The following is a 17,650-nucleotide window of genomic DNA, read 5'->3' as shown; positions in this document are numbered from 1 at the left end:
GATACAAATAACGTTTACACCCCATGGTCAAAGGTGTGCGAAAGAAGAAATAGAGTATCAGGTTTATCTTGCCTGAGTACAACATTAGTTTCTTCAAAGGAATTATGGAATAATCATGTGACAATACATTTCACTGGAATACAGAACACACCAGTTTCTTACCACAATGAGGGTGATTTCTTTTGTTCAGCAATTATTCATTCTTCATCAGGTTTCTTAGAAACTAAAAGCAATGCAAGCACAAAGGTGGGAGGGTGGTTTCCATGGTACCATATCATGCATGGCAAATACACAATAAAAATTCTCACATCAGATAAAGATAAAAGTGGAGGGATGGGGTTACCATCTCTAGACCAATCCTGTCAGAGTCATTATTTTCACAGAGATTTGACAGGAAAGATCAAGACAAAAGTTTGGATAATCAGAATCATTTGTGTCAGCACACACTACCTGAAACTGCAGCAGAGTAAGCCACTCATGACATATGAAACATGATCCAGGTGTGTCAGGTTGCATGAGTCTGTCCAGTTTGAGTGACCAAACCACTTTTGAAGAATGTATGTTCTGTCAACATGTCTCTGTCCTGAGAAACAAACATGACCTCAGAATCCACCATAGTGTTGATGTGCATGTAATGACTATTTTGACTGACAAATAAATGTATATGCTGGGGTGTAGGTACAGTATATTGGCAGGGTAGTTATTTTATGAATTGCATTAATGCAATGTACTAGTCAAATAAAGTACCTAGTTTCTTATTAAAGCGGTAAGGTATAACCACTTGAAGTATATTTTCTCTGGAGCTGTTTTTCACAAATAATTCATGTAGACTATCCAGATCAAGAATAAATAATATGGAATTATTTCTGTATGATTTAATTTTCTCTCAGTTTATTTTGTACACTTAGCTAAAACTAACAAATCCTTCATGAAGGTCATAATGTTAAATTTTTGTTAAACTGTTTGAGAGATATGTCGATTTTAGAGCTGCAATGATTAGTCGTCAACGGAAAATTAATTGCCAACTATTTTTGTAATCGATTAATCATTTTGAGTCATTTTTTTTAAAAAGAAAAATGCCAAAATTCTCTGGTTCCAGCTTCTTAACTGTGAATATTTTCTGGTTTCTTTAGTCATCTGTGATAGTATATGTACAGTATATATAGAATATCTTTGGGTTGTGGGCTGTTTGTCGGAGAAAACAAGACATGCCTCTGAGGATGCCTCTTGTGCTCTGGGAAACAGTGATTGACATTTTTCACCATTTTCTGACATTTTATGGACCGAACAACTAATCGATTAAGCTAGAGAATAATTGCAAGATTCATCAATAATGAAAATAATTGTTAGTTGGAGCCTTAGTTGATTTAACTTTATGGTAATTTTTAAGGCTGTAGATTGAAGTGCTGTTGAATTGTTATACTTACAGTTGTTTCTAATATTTTTCTCACCCCATTTATATTAATAAGGGTAGTGTAAATATTAAACACTTCTCATTATATCACAATAGAATTCAACTGCATAAATGACCACGAAGTTGAATTAACACGTCTCTAAAATACAGTTTCAACAAAAACTGAACAAGATTACCTTCATGAAAGAAGGATTCATTGCAGGGCTTACTGTATAACAATGTGTGAGTTTCAGTAAGATAAAGCCTGTATTTTCTAATGTTTGATTGCAACAGTTCATGCATTGCAATGAGATAACTATTAGTCACATCATACTCTATAAAGACGCCACCAAGCAACTTGTCTCACCCAAATACTAAAACTTCACACATGACGCAAATGCTCCACCCTGCATTTCGCTGGCACTCGGCCAAAGGGCGTGGAGTAGTTGCATTAGGTGCACTCTGAAAACTTTCTTACCTCAGGGACTTATGTCGCTGTCATCAATTGAACAATTATATTTGCATTTGCTTTTACATCTTTTAAATGTGTTGTTTGAGACATCTGCCATTAGTCTTCCGGCATGTATGATGCATCCTGGCAGTAAACATGCCTTGTTGTTGACTAGTTCTCAAACTAGATTTCACAATAACACGTTCATATACCTATCCTAATAGTAATAGTAATTGAACTATACCAAACTGAAGTCATGCGATAATGACTCAAGACAATTTGTGTATTACTTCGTATTATGGCCCAAGACTTTTCCTGTAAAAATTAATCATCTTTGGCTGACCTCAAACTGTACTGTACTCAGCAGAAAAGTAACGCCATTAACAGTGTAGGAGGGAGAGGTCAGATGTCGTGTCACCAAGAGAATAAACAGAAACATAGCGGATTTAACTATTCAAACATACTTTTACTGTGTACTATGCATGCACTTTGCAGCCTGAACACAACAATAAATCCCTTCCATTTCAGCTAGGGAGTGACAAAGGGGGGTGTTTTGCTGAGTCTGTTTTGAATTTTCTGTTAAGGCTCCCAGCCGCTGAGCCTTTTCACAATGTCCTCGCCAGTGACTCACAGTCTTTCTTTTCTCACCTTTCCTGTATGTGCAGCCCCATGTAATGGGACTTCCCAATGCACTTTTAAGCAAGGTTTACTCTTTTTACAGTAGATGCAAAAAAGACATGTCCAAACGACAAAGGCCCAGTGTTTCTGGCTCTGATCACTCTCACTTTTATCAGCAGTTTATAGAGATAGTGAGCGCCTGGCTGTGGGAGCAGAGCCCCCCCCCTCCCCTCCCCTTCCCACACACACCAGCCTCCATTCAGCTCACATTCCTGTGGTGTTAACTGAGGAGCCCGATTCTGTTCCTCCTACCAGAATGCTTCAGTGGAGAGCGAGAAGAGGCATGCAGGGGTCAATCTTTGTGTGGACATGGGAGAGGTTTCTCGGACCAGATGCTCTTGAAAAACAAGATGAAAGACAAATTATTGTCCAAAGGGTAAATAGCCTAAAAAAAAAAAAAAAAGATTTCTGAAACATGGACACTGTTAACTTTTCTTCTGTGGCATACACAACTTCAAGGGCACCTGCTCAGCATTAATAAAAGTTAATATAAAGTTCATTTACAGCTTTATGGCGGTTGTATCTCACATGGTGCAACTATAACTCTTCCACGAGAAATGGTATGGTCTCTAGTTATGTTTTGATGTCTTGCAACATTCTAAAATTTACCATGACTTCAGCTGGCAGAAGATTTAGTAAATGTTTCCCCCTGCTGGCAGAAAGAAAAAACATGTTTGCAAAGTTTAAGGAAGTTTACGTGTTCAGCATTAAGTACAGTTGCACACAAACACAGTCCGAAGCCTTAAGGTGCTTTGCTTGCTCGTCGTATAAGGAGGATCACAGTCTGGGTGGGGCAGCCAAGGTGTGTCTTGACTACTGACTCACAACCAGCAACTGACAGACAGACGACTCGCCCAGAGCGAAGTCTGTCTTGTGTGAATGAGAGGACAAGTGTAGGAGAGAGACGACTTTCTCCTTTTGAGTTTATAGCTCACCGATACGAATTATCTGCCACTCTCCGGACAACTGGCAGCGGAGTGCTACGGCCACTGGACAAAGTTAAAAAAATGGCGAATGTTTTAATTTTCGACATCTGCCTGCTGATGGTAAGTACTTCCAGTTTTCGTTTTCGTTTTTTAAAAAAAAAATGATATCCTCTAAACCAACTGTCTTTATTGTTCTAAATGTAACGACCATGTAAATATTCAGCAGATATAAAGTTATATTGTACCAGTGTAACTACCTATATGGGAAACTTAACAAATTAGTGATTTGAACTCCTGTTTGAAACTTCAGGTCCTGTCCTGCGTTGAGTCCTGTATTATCCCGAGCTCTCACTACGTACTTGTGCCACAAATGATTCCGGCCGGATACGAGATCACAAAAGGTATTTATGACTGATTATTAGCTCATTAATTCATTATCTTTATTCTTCAACACCGTGAAACCCATTAAAGTCCGTATACCGGCTTTTATTGTTGTTTTAAAGCCCCTTTCACCGTTTCTTTACTCTCTGTGTATTTTTTTTTTAGTTGAGGTGTCCGACTGTAACACCAAATCATTGCACTTTACTGTAAGAGACCCAAGTTTTACCATCAGGAGTAATGGAGCAGTAGTAGCTGTTAGTCCTGTATTAGTGTCAACCAGAGGGCGGACATTTTCTGTGTGGGCTCAGGACAATAGTGGACCGGAAAGTGAGATGGAAGTTCACCTTGTTCACAGTACAATGCAAGAGAGCGAAAGAGAGGTGAGGTTATATTATGCCTGGTACATGCAAGTCATATTGTTAATGAGGCTTTTTTTTAAAAAGCAAATTCTGACCTGTTTGTATTTCACAGCAAAAAGGCTTCCTGAAGAGATCCAAAAGGCGGTGGAGTCCTCCTCCCTTCAACATATTAGAGAATGATAAGGGGCCTTTTCCAAAAGACATTGACATGGTAATCTTATAAATACTATGAAGTCTTTATTAACAAAACAAATAAACTAATTATCTTAATTTTCCTCTTGGTGCCCTTTCTTTCCTCCCATGTTCTTGTCCCTGGATTATCTGATTCACACACCGAAACACACCTATTATTGTATAACTTTCTTCTGATTGCTTTGTTATTTTTATGCCTGTACATCAGATTGCCTAAGGGTCTCATGGAGTCACATGTTTTTTTTTTTCCTTGATTCATTTAAAAGTATTGCATGCAGAAAGAGGGTTGCCTATATGATAGATGGTTTATGTATAACAAAATTATAGTGTTTGTTTTTACCTGTATGTGTTCGCTTTCTGTTGCAGATTGTATCCGATTCGGCAGCCAAGTTCAATGTGTACTACGAGCTCAGTGGCCCTGGTTACAATAAGGCCCCTATTGGAGTGTTCGGTTTTAACAAGACAAGCGGAATGTTGTCTCTGCTCCAGTCAGTTGACCGTGAGATGTATGACTCTTTTACAGTGAGTGTGAAATAATGCCGCAACTAAGGATTATTTTCCTTATCAACAAATCTGATTAAGCCTCTTTGAGTATCTAGAAAAGCGCTCTATAAATAAAATTTCTCATTATTATTATTTTTATAAAGTCACAGTTTCCTAAACCCCAAGGTGCTTGTTTTGACCATCCAACAGTCCTCACAATCAACTGAATTAGTCAAATAAAGCTCTAGTGTGAAACCATAATGTTAATTATCTTCATTTGACCCTTAAGTGGAATCATTAATATTTGTCACTAAAGTACATCTCTGACGTAGAAAGGAAATGAAACCACATGACATGCTTTACACTTCATATAGTTCATATAGAGTGTGTGGACCTTGTAAAATGGACTTTTTTTCCTTTTTCAGTTAGTTACCACAGTTTACAACATCAAAACACATGCTCAGACAGACTTACCTTTGGACATCCGAGTGGATGTAGATGACGTGAATGACAATGCGCCGCAGTTCCAAATGCCACTGCAGTTGACTGTTCCTGAGCAAAGCAAAGCAGGTGAGGAACATGAAATACACATCATATTTGAGTGTTTGACCTTCTGTGTGGATGATGATAAACTCAGTGATTATATTTTACACCACAGGGACAGTGGTGGGGAAGGTGAACGCTACAGACAGAGACAAAAGCGGAACTCTCCATGTCAAGATCAGGTATAGTCTCTTGACTGGATTAGACCTGTTTTTCATCGACCCAGCGACAGGTGTCATCAGCACAGTAACTAACACCCTGGACAGAGAGGTGAGCACCGACATCATTGTGTTATTAATTTACTCAGACATAGATATTAGATGATTCAAATGCTTTATCTGGGTCTTGTTCCTCATCACAACACAATATTTACCTTTTTCTTGTATCATTTTGCCATATTTCTTCTTTAGGTGCAAGACAAGCATATGGTGACAGTACAAATCAAAGACATGGATGGTGCAGTAAATGGTTTGTCCAATACAGGCACAGCAACCATTAATCTGGCTGATATCAACGACAACCCACCGACCTTCACAAAAACATCTGTAAGTGATTAGCAATTACTAAAAACAAAAAAAAAAAAAAAAGAACTGTCGATAACAGGCGCATCTTTGGAGGTTAAAGCGGTGTTGTCTAATGTAAGTGACACTTTTTTAAATTTCCTTTAGTATGAAGTCACTGTCAGGGAAAACGAAAGTGGAAAACTTGTCCTCCGAATTCCCGTTGAAGATAAGGATTTAATAAACACACCAAACTGGGTTTCTAAATTTGTCATCACCAAAGGAAATGAAAATGGAAATTTCAGAATCGATAGAGACCCCAAAACAAATGAGGGACTTCTGTACATCTCTAAGGTGAGTAGGATTTTATATTGCAGCTGTTATTAAGTTGTTATTATAATTATAATTATTAGTTGAATTGGAAGTAGTTGTAGTTGTGGCAGTAATATTAATATCACAGACTTACATCTTCTGTTTTTTCCAGCCCTTAGATTATGAAAAGACCAAAAATATAAAGCTTGAGGTTATGGCACGTAATGAAGCTGAGCTGAGTGGCACCACTGCCCAGTGGCTGTCCATTCCTGTGGATTTGACTGTCAGCAATGTTGACGAAGGTCCAGAATTCACAGCACCTACTGTCCGCTTCATCGTCAAAGAGAACACACCGAACGGCACGCTGATAGGAGCTTACACAGCTGTAGATCCTGAGACCAAGAGCAGCAAGGGCATCACGTAAGCATCATTACTTTATTTACTACTTACGTAGTACAGTGTGGCTCATAACAGACACAATCGTAGCTCCTTTTTAAGACTCCAATACAACTTTACGTTACCTCTCTTGAACACTTGAGGGCAGACTTTCACTGCTGAACTAAATGTGGTACTAATACAAAAGTACTGTTTCCATTGTCTCTCAGTTATTACAAGACCATGGACCCAGGCTCCTGGATCAATGTTGACAAAAATACCGGCGAGCTGAGGGTTGCAAACACAATTGACAGAGAGTCAGAGTTTGTTCAAGATGGAATTTACAACATCACCATGAAGGCTGTGGATGCAAGTACGTTGCTTTTAATGCTATATATATACATACATACATACATACATATACACACACACACACACACACACACATATATATATATATATATATATATATATATATATATATATATATATATATATATATATATATATATATATATATATATATATATATATATATATATATATATATGAACAACGGACTCCATACAGAATTGAGATACTAGCATAAGCTCAAGTGTATCTCTTGTTCCTCCATTGTTTCAGCTGAAGCTTATCAGCACAAGATTACATAAGAAATCACAGCCTTCGACACTGCACTTTTGATTCTTTACTCATATTTTTTTACCTCCTTCATAAACTTGTTATCTCCATTGAGTTTGATATCAAGTCAAGTCCTGCCACATATGACATATTGCCATGGTACTGTTATGCCTGTAGGTGGTATTAGTTATACCCACCCTCGCCAGTATCTGTACAAACAGCTTTGCCCGGACAATGTCCCACGTGAAAACACCTATTGACGAAACGTGATGCGATTAGTCATTTATAGTGACTCACAGTTTTCTGGTGTGGTGATGAAAATTGGGTTCCTCCCTCAGATGCTTTTTGAGAATTTCAAATTTCCAGATAACTGGCACCCATGTGATGTCAGAATGCAGCCAACGAGGTGTATACAGTTTGTTTTGGGCACCGACATGCCCAGTTTTTTTTGTCTTGCATGAATACTAACAGAATACTCATGTATTTCAGGCGCCAAGACAGGCACAGGAACAGTCATCATTCAGGTGGAGGATGACAACGACAACATGCCAGTGGTCCCCACCAGCGATTTGGTGTTGTGTGAGAAGGAAGGAGAACTTGGCTCTGTGCTGGTTGTGGCTGAAGACTTAGACCAATCTCCCTATTCTAGCCCCTTCACCTTTAGTTTGCCAGGCGGCCACGATGACAAATGGTCTGTGACAAAATTTAATGGTATGTCTTTGTATTCTTACCTATTTCTCTGTCAAAGAGTGTCTTTTAAACAAAATAAGAAAATTACAGTAGTTTTATTTCAGAGAAGTAGTCTAATCGGACAGTTAAATACTTTTGTTCTACATCAATTATACAACGTAGCCTGTTAAACAGCAAAACAATATCAAAACTTATGTAAAAACTCAAAAAGCATTTCTACTACTTACAGCAGTGAACATATGATTCTCGGTTAATCAAATATTCATTATCCCCCAGACACGTGTATTTTAGTAAAAGCTATCCAAATAAACCACTGACACCAAGTCTAACCAGATTTTAGTCCAGGTTTTGTAGAAGTTAGAGTTTTAGAGCTTGACTAATAATTGATTTTTTGAGTGGATACTGATTCCAATAGTAAAAGTAAAAAGAAAATCTGATGATATATTGGCCGATCTAACCCGTTATCAAGACATGTACTGATTGAGACATTATTCTGGTGGCCAAACTATGCAATAGTGACATTGTTTCCAAAATCATATAAACACCACTTTTGCATTTGTAAAAGTGATTAGCTAATATTGGCTGATGCGAATTGAACTTTAGATTTATAGGTTGGGCTCTAGTATGTGTTTGGGACATACAGGGTATATAATCCTGCATGTTTTGATATTATTTTGCTGTTGTTTAATTGGGTTTACAAACAAATTCATTCTATGTGTGATGGCAACCACTTTCTGTAAGCTCTGTTCGACACACCAGATTATGGAGGGTGAATATGTTGATACAAAATAACGTTTTTGGGTATAAAAAAGTAAATCATCATAATGATAACAGTATTCTGATCTGTTGTGAAACATTCATTTTAAAGGTTAAAGCATTTTGCACAGCATTTTGTTACTATTTCTTTGAGAAACTTGAGGCTGTTCATAATTTTACATGTCTTTCCTCCTTAGATACGGCAGCTACGTTGCAGCAGATCAAACCCCTTCCTACAGGAATACACACAGTTCCCATGGACGTTAGAGATCTGCAGGGCTTTGGTAAAACACAGACGGTGAAAGTGAGGATCTGCCAGTGCAGGAATGGAGCCTGCTTGGCCAAGCAAAGCTCTGTGTCATTAGGGCCACTGGCTTTACTGGCTATGCTGTTGCCTCTGGCCCTCCTCCTACTGCTCTGTGAGTCCCCCACTGCAAAATCATGCCAGCAGAATTGTGCAGGCTATACTGTGTAGATAATGAAACCAGATTTTTGTGCTCATGCATGTGTAAATGTGTAGGAAGAATGATAAAAAAAAAAAGTTCTGGGTCTGTCACTGAATTATGCATTGTATATTGGGAACCGAGCAATATGTGATGGAATTATACGGTCTATAATGTCATTATGCTTGTGAGGCCTACCACACATGGAACATTGTTTATTATAAAAATGCCCTCCTTCTGCACTTATTTCTAACATACTTGCTATGTTTTTGCAGGCATGTTGATTGCCTTTTTCTGTGTGACAAAGCACGAGAAGATGGAACTTGATGATGCAGGAGACAGTGGTGGAATCCTGCTTGCATCAAACACTGAAGCCCCAGGGGAACAAGTGGTGAGGACAGAATAATGAAACCATTGCCAGGGCTTATGTTTTTGTAAAGGAACCTTATTTTCATCTTAACCTTTTTTTTTGTTTGTTTTTTTTGCTTTGCTTCCTTTATGTAATTGTTGCTTTTTTAAAATCTATTGTTGTTTTGCTCTGCAGGATTCAAGTCTCATCACTGTCCCCACTACGGTTGTTGAACCAGCAGTGAAGGGCTCAGTTAAGGGTTCTCTGACGAATGCAGGATGGCCGGGGAACAAGAGTTCCAGCACGATCGGAGCCCTAAGCACACACGGGGCTGGGCAGTATAAGTCCGGTGTTGTTACGACTGATATGCAAGAGCACTATTCTTCCGGCCAGTATGATAGCCAGTATGGTGCTCAACAGTACAGTGGAGGTCAATTCGTTAGCGGCATGGGCTTTGACAACAGACACCTCATGCAGGACTCAGCATTTCTCCACACCTGGCAAACAAATGGCCGCTACATACATGAGGTAATGTTGTTTTATGATTAAATAAATGTTAAGATTTTTATATATATATATATATATATATATATATATATATATATAGTACAACAAAAAATAAGTGTGGAAGTTGGCACAACGTAAAAGCGGCACAATTAAATGTGTCCAGATTCATTCGCCTTTCATTCTCTGAGGTTTAATAACTTCTTTTTTATCTGTAAGAGCTTAGGTAACTCTCATGTGTAATATATAATCTTGTTCTCTAAGCCGTGATAGTATCCTGTGTAAACTTTAATATTTCTCAACTTCTTGGTGAGAAATATTATTTCTCTAACTTGCTGGTGAATTGTTTGTTTGCTGTGTAATATCTTGACTGCCAATCATATCCTGAGCACGGTGTAGTATCTCCTCTCCCATCACCCAGGCTTAGTCCATATGAAGTAATAAAACGCTTCCTCTCCCTTCCGGTCTTGTCTTTCAGAAACTGGCCTATCTGGGAACAGAGGAGGATGGACGGTACGCGGACGACATCATCCACTCCTATGGGTTTGAGGGAGTGGGCTCTGCAGCTGGCTCTGTGGGATGCTGCAGTGACGTTGGCGACAACGATAACCTTGACTTCCTAAACACACTCGGACCAAAGTTCAAAACTCTAGCAGGCGTCTGTACAAAGACATGAGCAACGCAGCTGAAAAATAATGTTTACTTATCATCGTACAGGATGTAGAGAGGCCTGGGATCTGAATGCTTGGTTTGCCCCTGATCATGAATGAAATGAGAAAAAGAACAAGCTGTCAGTGTGAGCTTGGTGTTGCTTCTGTTTCTTCTCTTTGCTGCTTTTGTGGTAAAAGTCTTTTGCACTGAAAACTATGCAGATGCAATCAGTTGTACATATATTACTTAGTGTATTTGTGTCATTCAAAGTGTTGCTGGTTAATATTAGCTGATGTATTGATATATGCAGTGATGTGCTGCAAGGTTTTTTTTTTTATCAATTAGTAACAACTTTGGGTATTTTGGGTGTCACTAAAAATCTGTGTTCACTGTAAATGATACAGTTTTGCATTTATGTGGTTGCTTTTAAATTGTTCTAAATTTGAATAGTTTTGATATATTTTTTAAAAGAAATAAATACCTAAATGAAATAAGACAAGATTACAATTGCCTTGGTAATATTTTACATGAAAATGCTCCTTTTCAAATTACATGCTTAAAACTATTTATCATTTAAAAAACTATATATGTTCTGACTTCCACTGGTTTCCCAATTCATACAGTAATAATCTGTGCTTACACATTCCAGTGCGGCTCTTGACCGTCTTTGGGTGTCACTGAGGTTATTGCAACATTCTGACAGTAATCCTGTGAAAGTCAGCACAAGGGCGTGAATGCCAGGATTGAGGTGTTAACCGGCACCGCCTGCAACCGTCTCAATACAAGAGTGACCAGATATTAGACACACTAAATGGTTCAGAAAAGGAAAATGCCACTGAAGCTACACATTAAGGGAAATCTGACATTCCCATATCTTCAAATAAAGTTGTTGAAATTGCAATTTTTGCATGGTCGTTAAAGAATGTTTTGTGCTTCTGTAGCAGCGGTATTGTTATATAAGTCTCCGGCTTAATTAAAAGGAAGCATAATTCAAAATATTTTTTCAAAGCATTTTCAAGTTAACTGTAACTTTGCTTGCAGCTTGGATTCCTTGTTACAGTATGTTTTTTTTAATAAACATAAACTTGTGAATTAAAAATAAAGTATTTCTTGCACTATTTTGACTCTATACTTTAGCAGGAAGATAGAACAGAAGATAAGACTTCAAATAGTGGCTCATTGTGCTCACTGTTTACACACTGGTGAATGATTTACTGGGTGCGGCACTCTGAGCTTGCACAATCTCAAGGCTACAATAGGACACTTTCTGCCGAACTCCCAACCCTGTGTCTAATCTTTACCTCTGGCCTTTTACAGATCAAGTTAGTGCACATATCGTGCCAACAGTATACTGTAACAGTTGCCCCAACACTTAGCTCTTTAATCATTGCTATCTATTTTTAAACAGTGAAACATTTGAGAAGCTATTAACTTTTTAAAAAGTAAAAGAAAATTCACTGTAGGGTCCAGTCAACATCCCATCATCACTTTTAAATGATTAAAAACATTTAAAATGGTGAGATTCTGTAGAAAACAAGCTCAGCGGTAGCATGCACAGGCCTCAATAAATTATAACAAATGTGTTGAAATCCAAATTAAAACCTCCCACAAATTCTCAATCTTACTATACTTTACTTATAATTATAATCTATAGATAATATATTTAAAAAAAAGCATTGACACTTGTAAACAATTCACCAACTTTTGTGTAGATGACATGCAGATGATGTGTCAATGTGATGAATTACAAATCTGAAGCTGGAAATGTAATTACAGGGTCCTGAAAGGACCATCAGTCATGTGACTGTGGTGACGAGTATCAAAGATGACAGCAGAGAATCGGAGAAAAGGGTGGGGGGAGTATTAGATCTTGGAATGAAACTGGTCTCTTGCTGTGATCAAACACTGTTAAAACACTGTTCTTGTTAAAAATACAACAATATCATCTGCAGAGATTACAATAATACTGTCACAACTTTGGGATGTAAGGATGTGAACGAGATGTGGACATCAAGGGGTTTTTACTCAAAATCCCACTGGGGCCAATTAAGAGAATGTTGAAAAGTCACTTAACTTGAAATAATGAAAATAATCAGTTAACCTAAATATCTAAAGAAGGCACTCTAAGCACAGAGAGCATCTCTATTACCTGTATTTTACCAATAAACAGTCTTTCTTTTCTTTTTAATTACTATTCTCTGCAGAAATACTGTAAATGCTTTGTGAGTGACTGGTAATCATCTGAAATGCAAAACTGCAATGATTTAAATTTTTGGATACACCCATACATTTCTGAGGAATTACATACATATTTACTAGGGGGTCAGATATTTAACATGCGGGTTTCAGGTTGTGTTGTTACGAATTTCTGACAAACAAACTGCTCACAGTGATGACCTAGGATTAAGACCTAGGAGTGAATGAATGTTACTTGATCAGCAAAAAATCTTTTGTGACAAAGTTTATTTATAGAGTCTTACCATTCAGTGGGTGTGAAATGTATCATGTCAGTTCAAACTGAACACCGTGTAGGAGTTTGGTGATGATGGTGGCAGATATTTTATGATAAGATACCTCATTAATCCTCACTCTTTTACTGTGCTGACATGCATTTTTACACAGTTGCATTCAAAAACAAAGCTTGATTGTAAGAGGAACATTCCTGTAAAGGATTACTGCAAGAAACAACATGCTCAGCTGTATTAACATATGGCATGCAGCAATTAAAACTCACAAGAAACGCAAATTTTAGATAATTTCTTTAAGGATTATCAAGTGTGTCCCTATATAAGGCAATGGTACTGATAAGCCCCATAATTCAATAGACCACTTTGTGTGTCCACCCTTATCAGAGCTGCTTGAGCCATCACTTCCAGTCACTTCTGTAAAGATGCAATTAATTCTAAAGCAGTAGCGTGAAATTAATTTATTGCTTGTAATTAGTTTTCGGCATAATGTGAAAACATTCTCTCCAGATAGGATGTTTTTACCCTCCACCACAGAGTCTGACAACATTTGTCTCCATCTGAGCTCAATGTGAAGCGGTGCCTTCAGCTGCCAGGAACGTGGAGCACAAAAACTTTGTTGACCCCCTGTTGACTTTGGCCTGAGGATTTATAGTTTTACATGACGTGTGTAAGATATTTTAGTTGCCATCAATGCACATGACAAAGTCATTTCTTCATGGCCTGCCTTGGGAAATTACAAACCAGGTCATGTATATATGGAATTTAGGTTGGTTTGTGAATAATTTAATCACTGAATCTGCACGCAACAGGCTGCATTCAAATGAGTGTGATGTATTCAGGAAAGAGACTGCAATCATGTATTGTTTCAAATGATTTCAAATCATTCACGTGTCACTAATCATGTATGATTCATTTGCACTTTTCCTCATGCGAGGACCGTCATAAATACAAGATGTTATTACTGTCAGTGCCACTGGGTGTCACACTTACTTCTCATCTGAGCTGAACGCTGGCTGTGGAGGTGGCTGCAAGGGGAATATTTATAGAAGGCAGCTGATTTCAGTCAAGACACTTTCTCGGTCTCTCAGATGTGTAACCAAACACCTGAAATCACTTTAATTAAGCTGTGAAGTGACGACAGCGCAGTTACAATGAAGTGATGTGACAAGTTGTGGCAGGAGCCTCATCATGCTTTGATGTGGCATATGCCAGATTGTACAGTTACCACATGCACTTAGTCTCCTTCACTGATATTTGGTGTCACTTATCTAACAAGATCAGGCTCCTCATTGCATGTGTATCTCACCTGCTTGCTCATTACAGCTACAGTGAGCTTGGTGCTGACCACCACCTCTCTATAGGATGGTGTGCCTACACAGTGGTGGAAACTGTCAAGAGCAATGATGGTTTATTTTAAACTCACACATGTAATGATAAGAATATTTCTAAAATGTACATTTCCCAACAATTTAATCAAAACAAATGCTCAAGAACACTCAACAAAGTACAATGTTTTGTCATTTTAATGGGACAGTGTTTTATTTACAGCAACACAACACTAGACACCTAATAAGAAAATCTAATTTAATCTCAATTTTTGTATTGTAGAGGATTTATGGAATTTCTGGTAACTATATCAACTATTACTAAAGACAGAACATAATTAAAAGAACATAATTATAACACCTACAGCTACAGTACCTTTTGACACCACATATTGTACATTATTCTCAAACTTCTTGTACATTAATATGCATAAGACCTTAAATTACTTGTTGTTACCTCATTTGTTTGAGACTTCTTCCTTGAGTTGCCGTCCATATAATTCACACTCAATCGAAATGTGCAGCCTACATATTAATTAGATGAATCTGTTTAGCAGCAGAAAACCATCTGGGTCTTAATTAGTCAAAAAAGGATTCAAGTGATCAACAGTCTAAAGGATATGGGTATAAATATCTAAATGAATTCATTAAATTCAACCCATAATTATTAACAACGGAATACCTATACATTCTAAATGTGTATCTCATTTATTTTGTGTGAGATACAGACACAGTTTTTATTATTATTATTATTATTATTAATAATAATCTGTTTAACTGCTTTCTAAAGTCATGATTTTACAGCTGAGCAGATGTTAGTAATTTTTCTGCATGATCATTATCTCATAGATCATACATACCATTATATCTCCAAAAGACCAATGAGTGGACTGACCCTGTCATTTCTCTGGATTAAAACGATTATTTCACACAAATATTACCAAACTGAGGCTTGTAGTAGTTTGAAACACATGGTTAAGCATCGACGGGGAAATAACAGGATAAACCTTCTGGTGAATTGTTTTGAAATTACAGTTACATTCATCATTTTTGTATTGACCTCTTTTCTTTCCAATCAGCTAAAGGCAAAAAAAAACATAGGTAAGTAACCAACATAGCAAGATGAAAGCTTGACTTGTATCTTATTTCTCCTAATGAGAATGTAACTCGGAGGACCAAGCCGCTGCATTCATCAAACATGTGCCTTACCATCAAGTGTCCACCACAGTAACAGCTGGATGAAGGAAAGGCCTCAGAGTCATTACTGTATCGAATGAACGGCTGTGGTTGACCACTAATGTGGCCATTCATCTCCAAAGTCGCATCCCAGAACCACATCAAAAGACTGTTGAGGTGTGTGGATGAGATAGCTGCTTGCATTTGTCTCTGGTGAACAGAACCTCTGAAGTGCAATAAACTACAGGTCAGGGTGCAGCAGAGGACATAACACAGGCAGAAATCATAAAGTACAGTTCCTGTTCATTATTGTTCATCCAGCTGAGGCTTACACTACAGATCACGCTCTGGGTTTCGGGTGGTGAGGCTTTGAACAATGTTCTGAGAGACCTTCACAGCTTGGCCTTGCTGGTGTGAGGTTGAAAGGTACATCACTTTTACAACTTCTGCGTATAAAAAATACAGCACAGCATAATCTGTTTAAAGAAAAAAACCTGCCGCAAACAAAAAGATTACAGACAGTGGCGAGCTCAGAAGCCTTCAGAGAAGTTAAGAGTAGTTGTGTGACTAAGAGCCTCAGTGTGACGTTGTTGCTCATCAGAAGCACCACATATTAACACAGTGACCCTGTTACATTCATCTGACAGAAATGGAAAAAGGGGACCTGACAACCCGTTTTCCTCTGTAGTCATCATAATCAAAGTGAGCCCTCTGTTATATCTTACTGTCATGTTTCACCAATTGCTAGAATTTAACAGCCGAACTGCTAGGATTTAACAGCTGAACACGCAAGGATCAGCAGAGTGCGAGTCGCCTGAGTAGAAAGAAAGAGATAGATGGGGTTAGGCAGGCTGAGGGGTGGGGGGGGAGGGTAAACAGGTAGATTAAGCACGTAAAGAAGAGAGGCACACAGCTTGACATAAATACAGAAAGAGGTGAGACAATTTTCACGTGCTTGTGAGTTGATTTTAGGGACTGATGTTGGGCATTAAGTCAGCGCAAAGACGGAGGCTCACTCTGGCTCTCTTAGTGTGTAACCCCCTGCAGTGAAGATCTATAGGGGTGATCAGACCACCTTCTGTGTGAGCTGCTGCTTCTGCCTCACTGCCAGGCTCTTGGCTGGGTGTAGAGAGAGACTTCAGTAGACTGCAAAACACAGTCTCATACAGGGGTTATGCCCTGATAACCACCCAGTCTTAGTGTGGAATTTAATTGGCCCACTGCACATTTGACTTCAGGGAATGTTTTGACACTTTAGGTGTCAAAACAAGTAGAGCTAAAGGTTGAAGCTGTAGATACACAGCACGTAACCAAATCTTAGCCCCCTCAGTCCTCTGAGCTCGACGGCCATAACAAAAAACATTTGCATACTGATGTGGGTATTTGGGAGGTTTTTAAGCTATGAGTAACTGTTGAAATAAAAAAGGAAGGGGGATTATTGAACTATATGTAAACATAATCACTTCTGCTGTATTTTTGGACAAAGATGTACTTATTCCATACATTCTGCAAAATAGCAAAGCAGAGTTGTATATCAGTCAGTGAGGATCTGTACCAGCAGGTCCCAGTGGGAAACAATATGTAAAAAAATGCACACATTGCATGTGTAGGAGTGCACATAAGAATACAACCTCATTATCTTTGAATAAATGTATCCACGGTGGTAGCAAAAATCCAATACTGCACAGCAGTAAATCTCTTACTAAGCCCTGTGACCACTTTGTTGTTTATTTAATACCAAAGTCTGGAGAAAGTTAAAGCACACCGAAACCCTTTACGTGTCGATCCCTTTCATGTTCTAAGACTGAGCTCAAAAGACATTTTTTATATCCACCAACACTGATGCTAAGGGAATACAATTTATTGATTTGCTGTCAGGCTCGGATCAACATAGTCCTATCAGGAAGCTCGGTACACAACAACACAGCCGGTGGACACCAAGCAGAGCACAAATAGACCAGCAAATGATGATGTGTACTGTGGAAAACAGAGGGGTTGACCCCGTAACTCATGCAGCTGGCTCAAAGGAAGGAGAATCACACAAATCTGATGTGCTCCATTGAATTCACTTGGA

General features: G+C 38.3%; 1 protein-coding gene and 1 long non-coding RNA gene across 2 annotated transcripts; one reads left to right on the top strand and one right to left on the bottom strand.

The window, feature by feature from the left end:
• Window positions 1-161: 161 nt before the first annotated feature.
• LOC121908558 lies at window positions 162-3,512 on the bottom strand. Its single transcript, XR_006099265.1, has 4 exons — window positions 3,458-3,512; window positions 3,132-3,171; window positions 2,775-2,859; window positions 162-223 (listed from the first exon to the last, which is right to left on the bottom strand). It is a non-coding gene; the product is annotated as an uncharacterized LOC121908558 (long non-coding RNA).
• On the top strand, window positions 3,197-11,710 carry dsc2l (desmocollin 2 like). The gene is made up of 16 exons (XM_042428678.1): window positions 3,197-3,568; window positions 3,759-3,849; window positions 3,995-4,209; window positions 4,301-4,399; window positions 4,747-4,902; window positions 5,289-5,433; window positions 5,522-5,676; window positions 5,817-5,951; window positions 6,075-6,260; window positions 6,391-6,638; window positions 6,824-6,966; window positions 7,704-7,925; window positions 8,858-9,079; window positions 9,379-9,494; window positions 9,648-9,980; window positions 10,435-11,710. Exons 1-16 carry the CDS (start codon window positions 3,530-3,532, stop codon window positions 10,630-10,632), a joined length of 2,703 nt encoding a protein of 900 aa, XP_042284612.1. The 5' UTR covers window positions 3,197-3,529; the 3' UTR covers window positions 10,633-11,710.
• Window positions 11,711-17,650: the final 5,940 nt, after the last annotated feature.

The sequence above is a fragment of the Thunnus maccoyii genome, chromosome 12 (genome assembly GCF_910596095.1).
Source record: "Thunnus maccoyii chromosome 12, fThuMac1.1, whole genome shotgun sequence".
In the NCBI taxonomy this organism is placed as follows: Eukaryota; Metazoa; Chordata; class Actinopteri; order Scombriformes; family Scombridae; genus Thunnus; species Thunnus maccoyii.
Note: the sequence above shows the minus strand (reverse complement) of the source record. Positions and strands in the feature narration are given on the sequence as shown.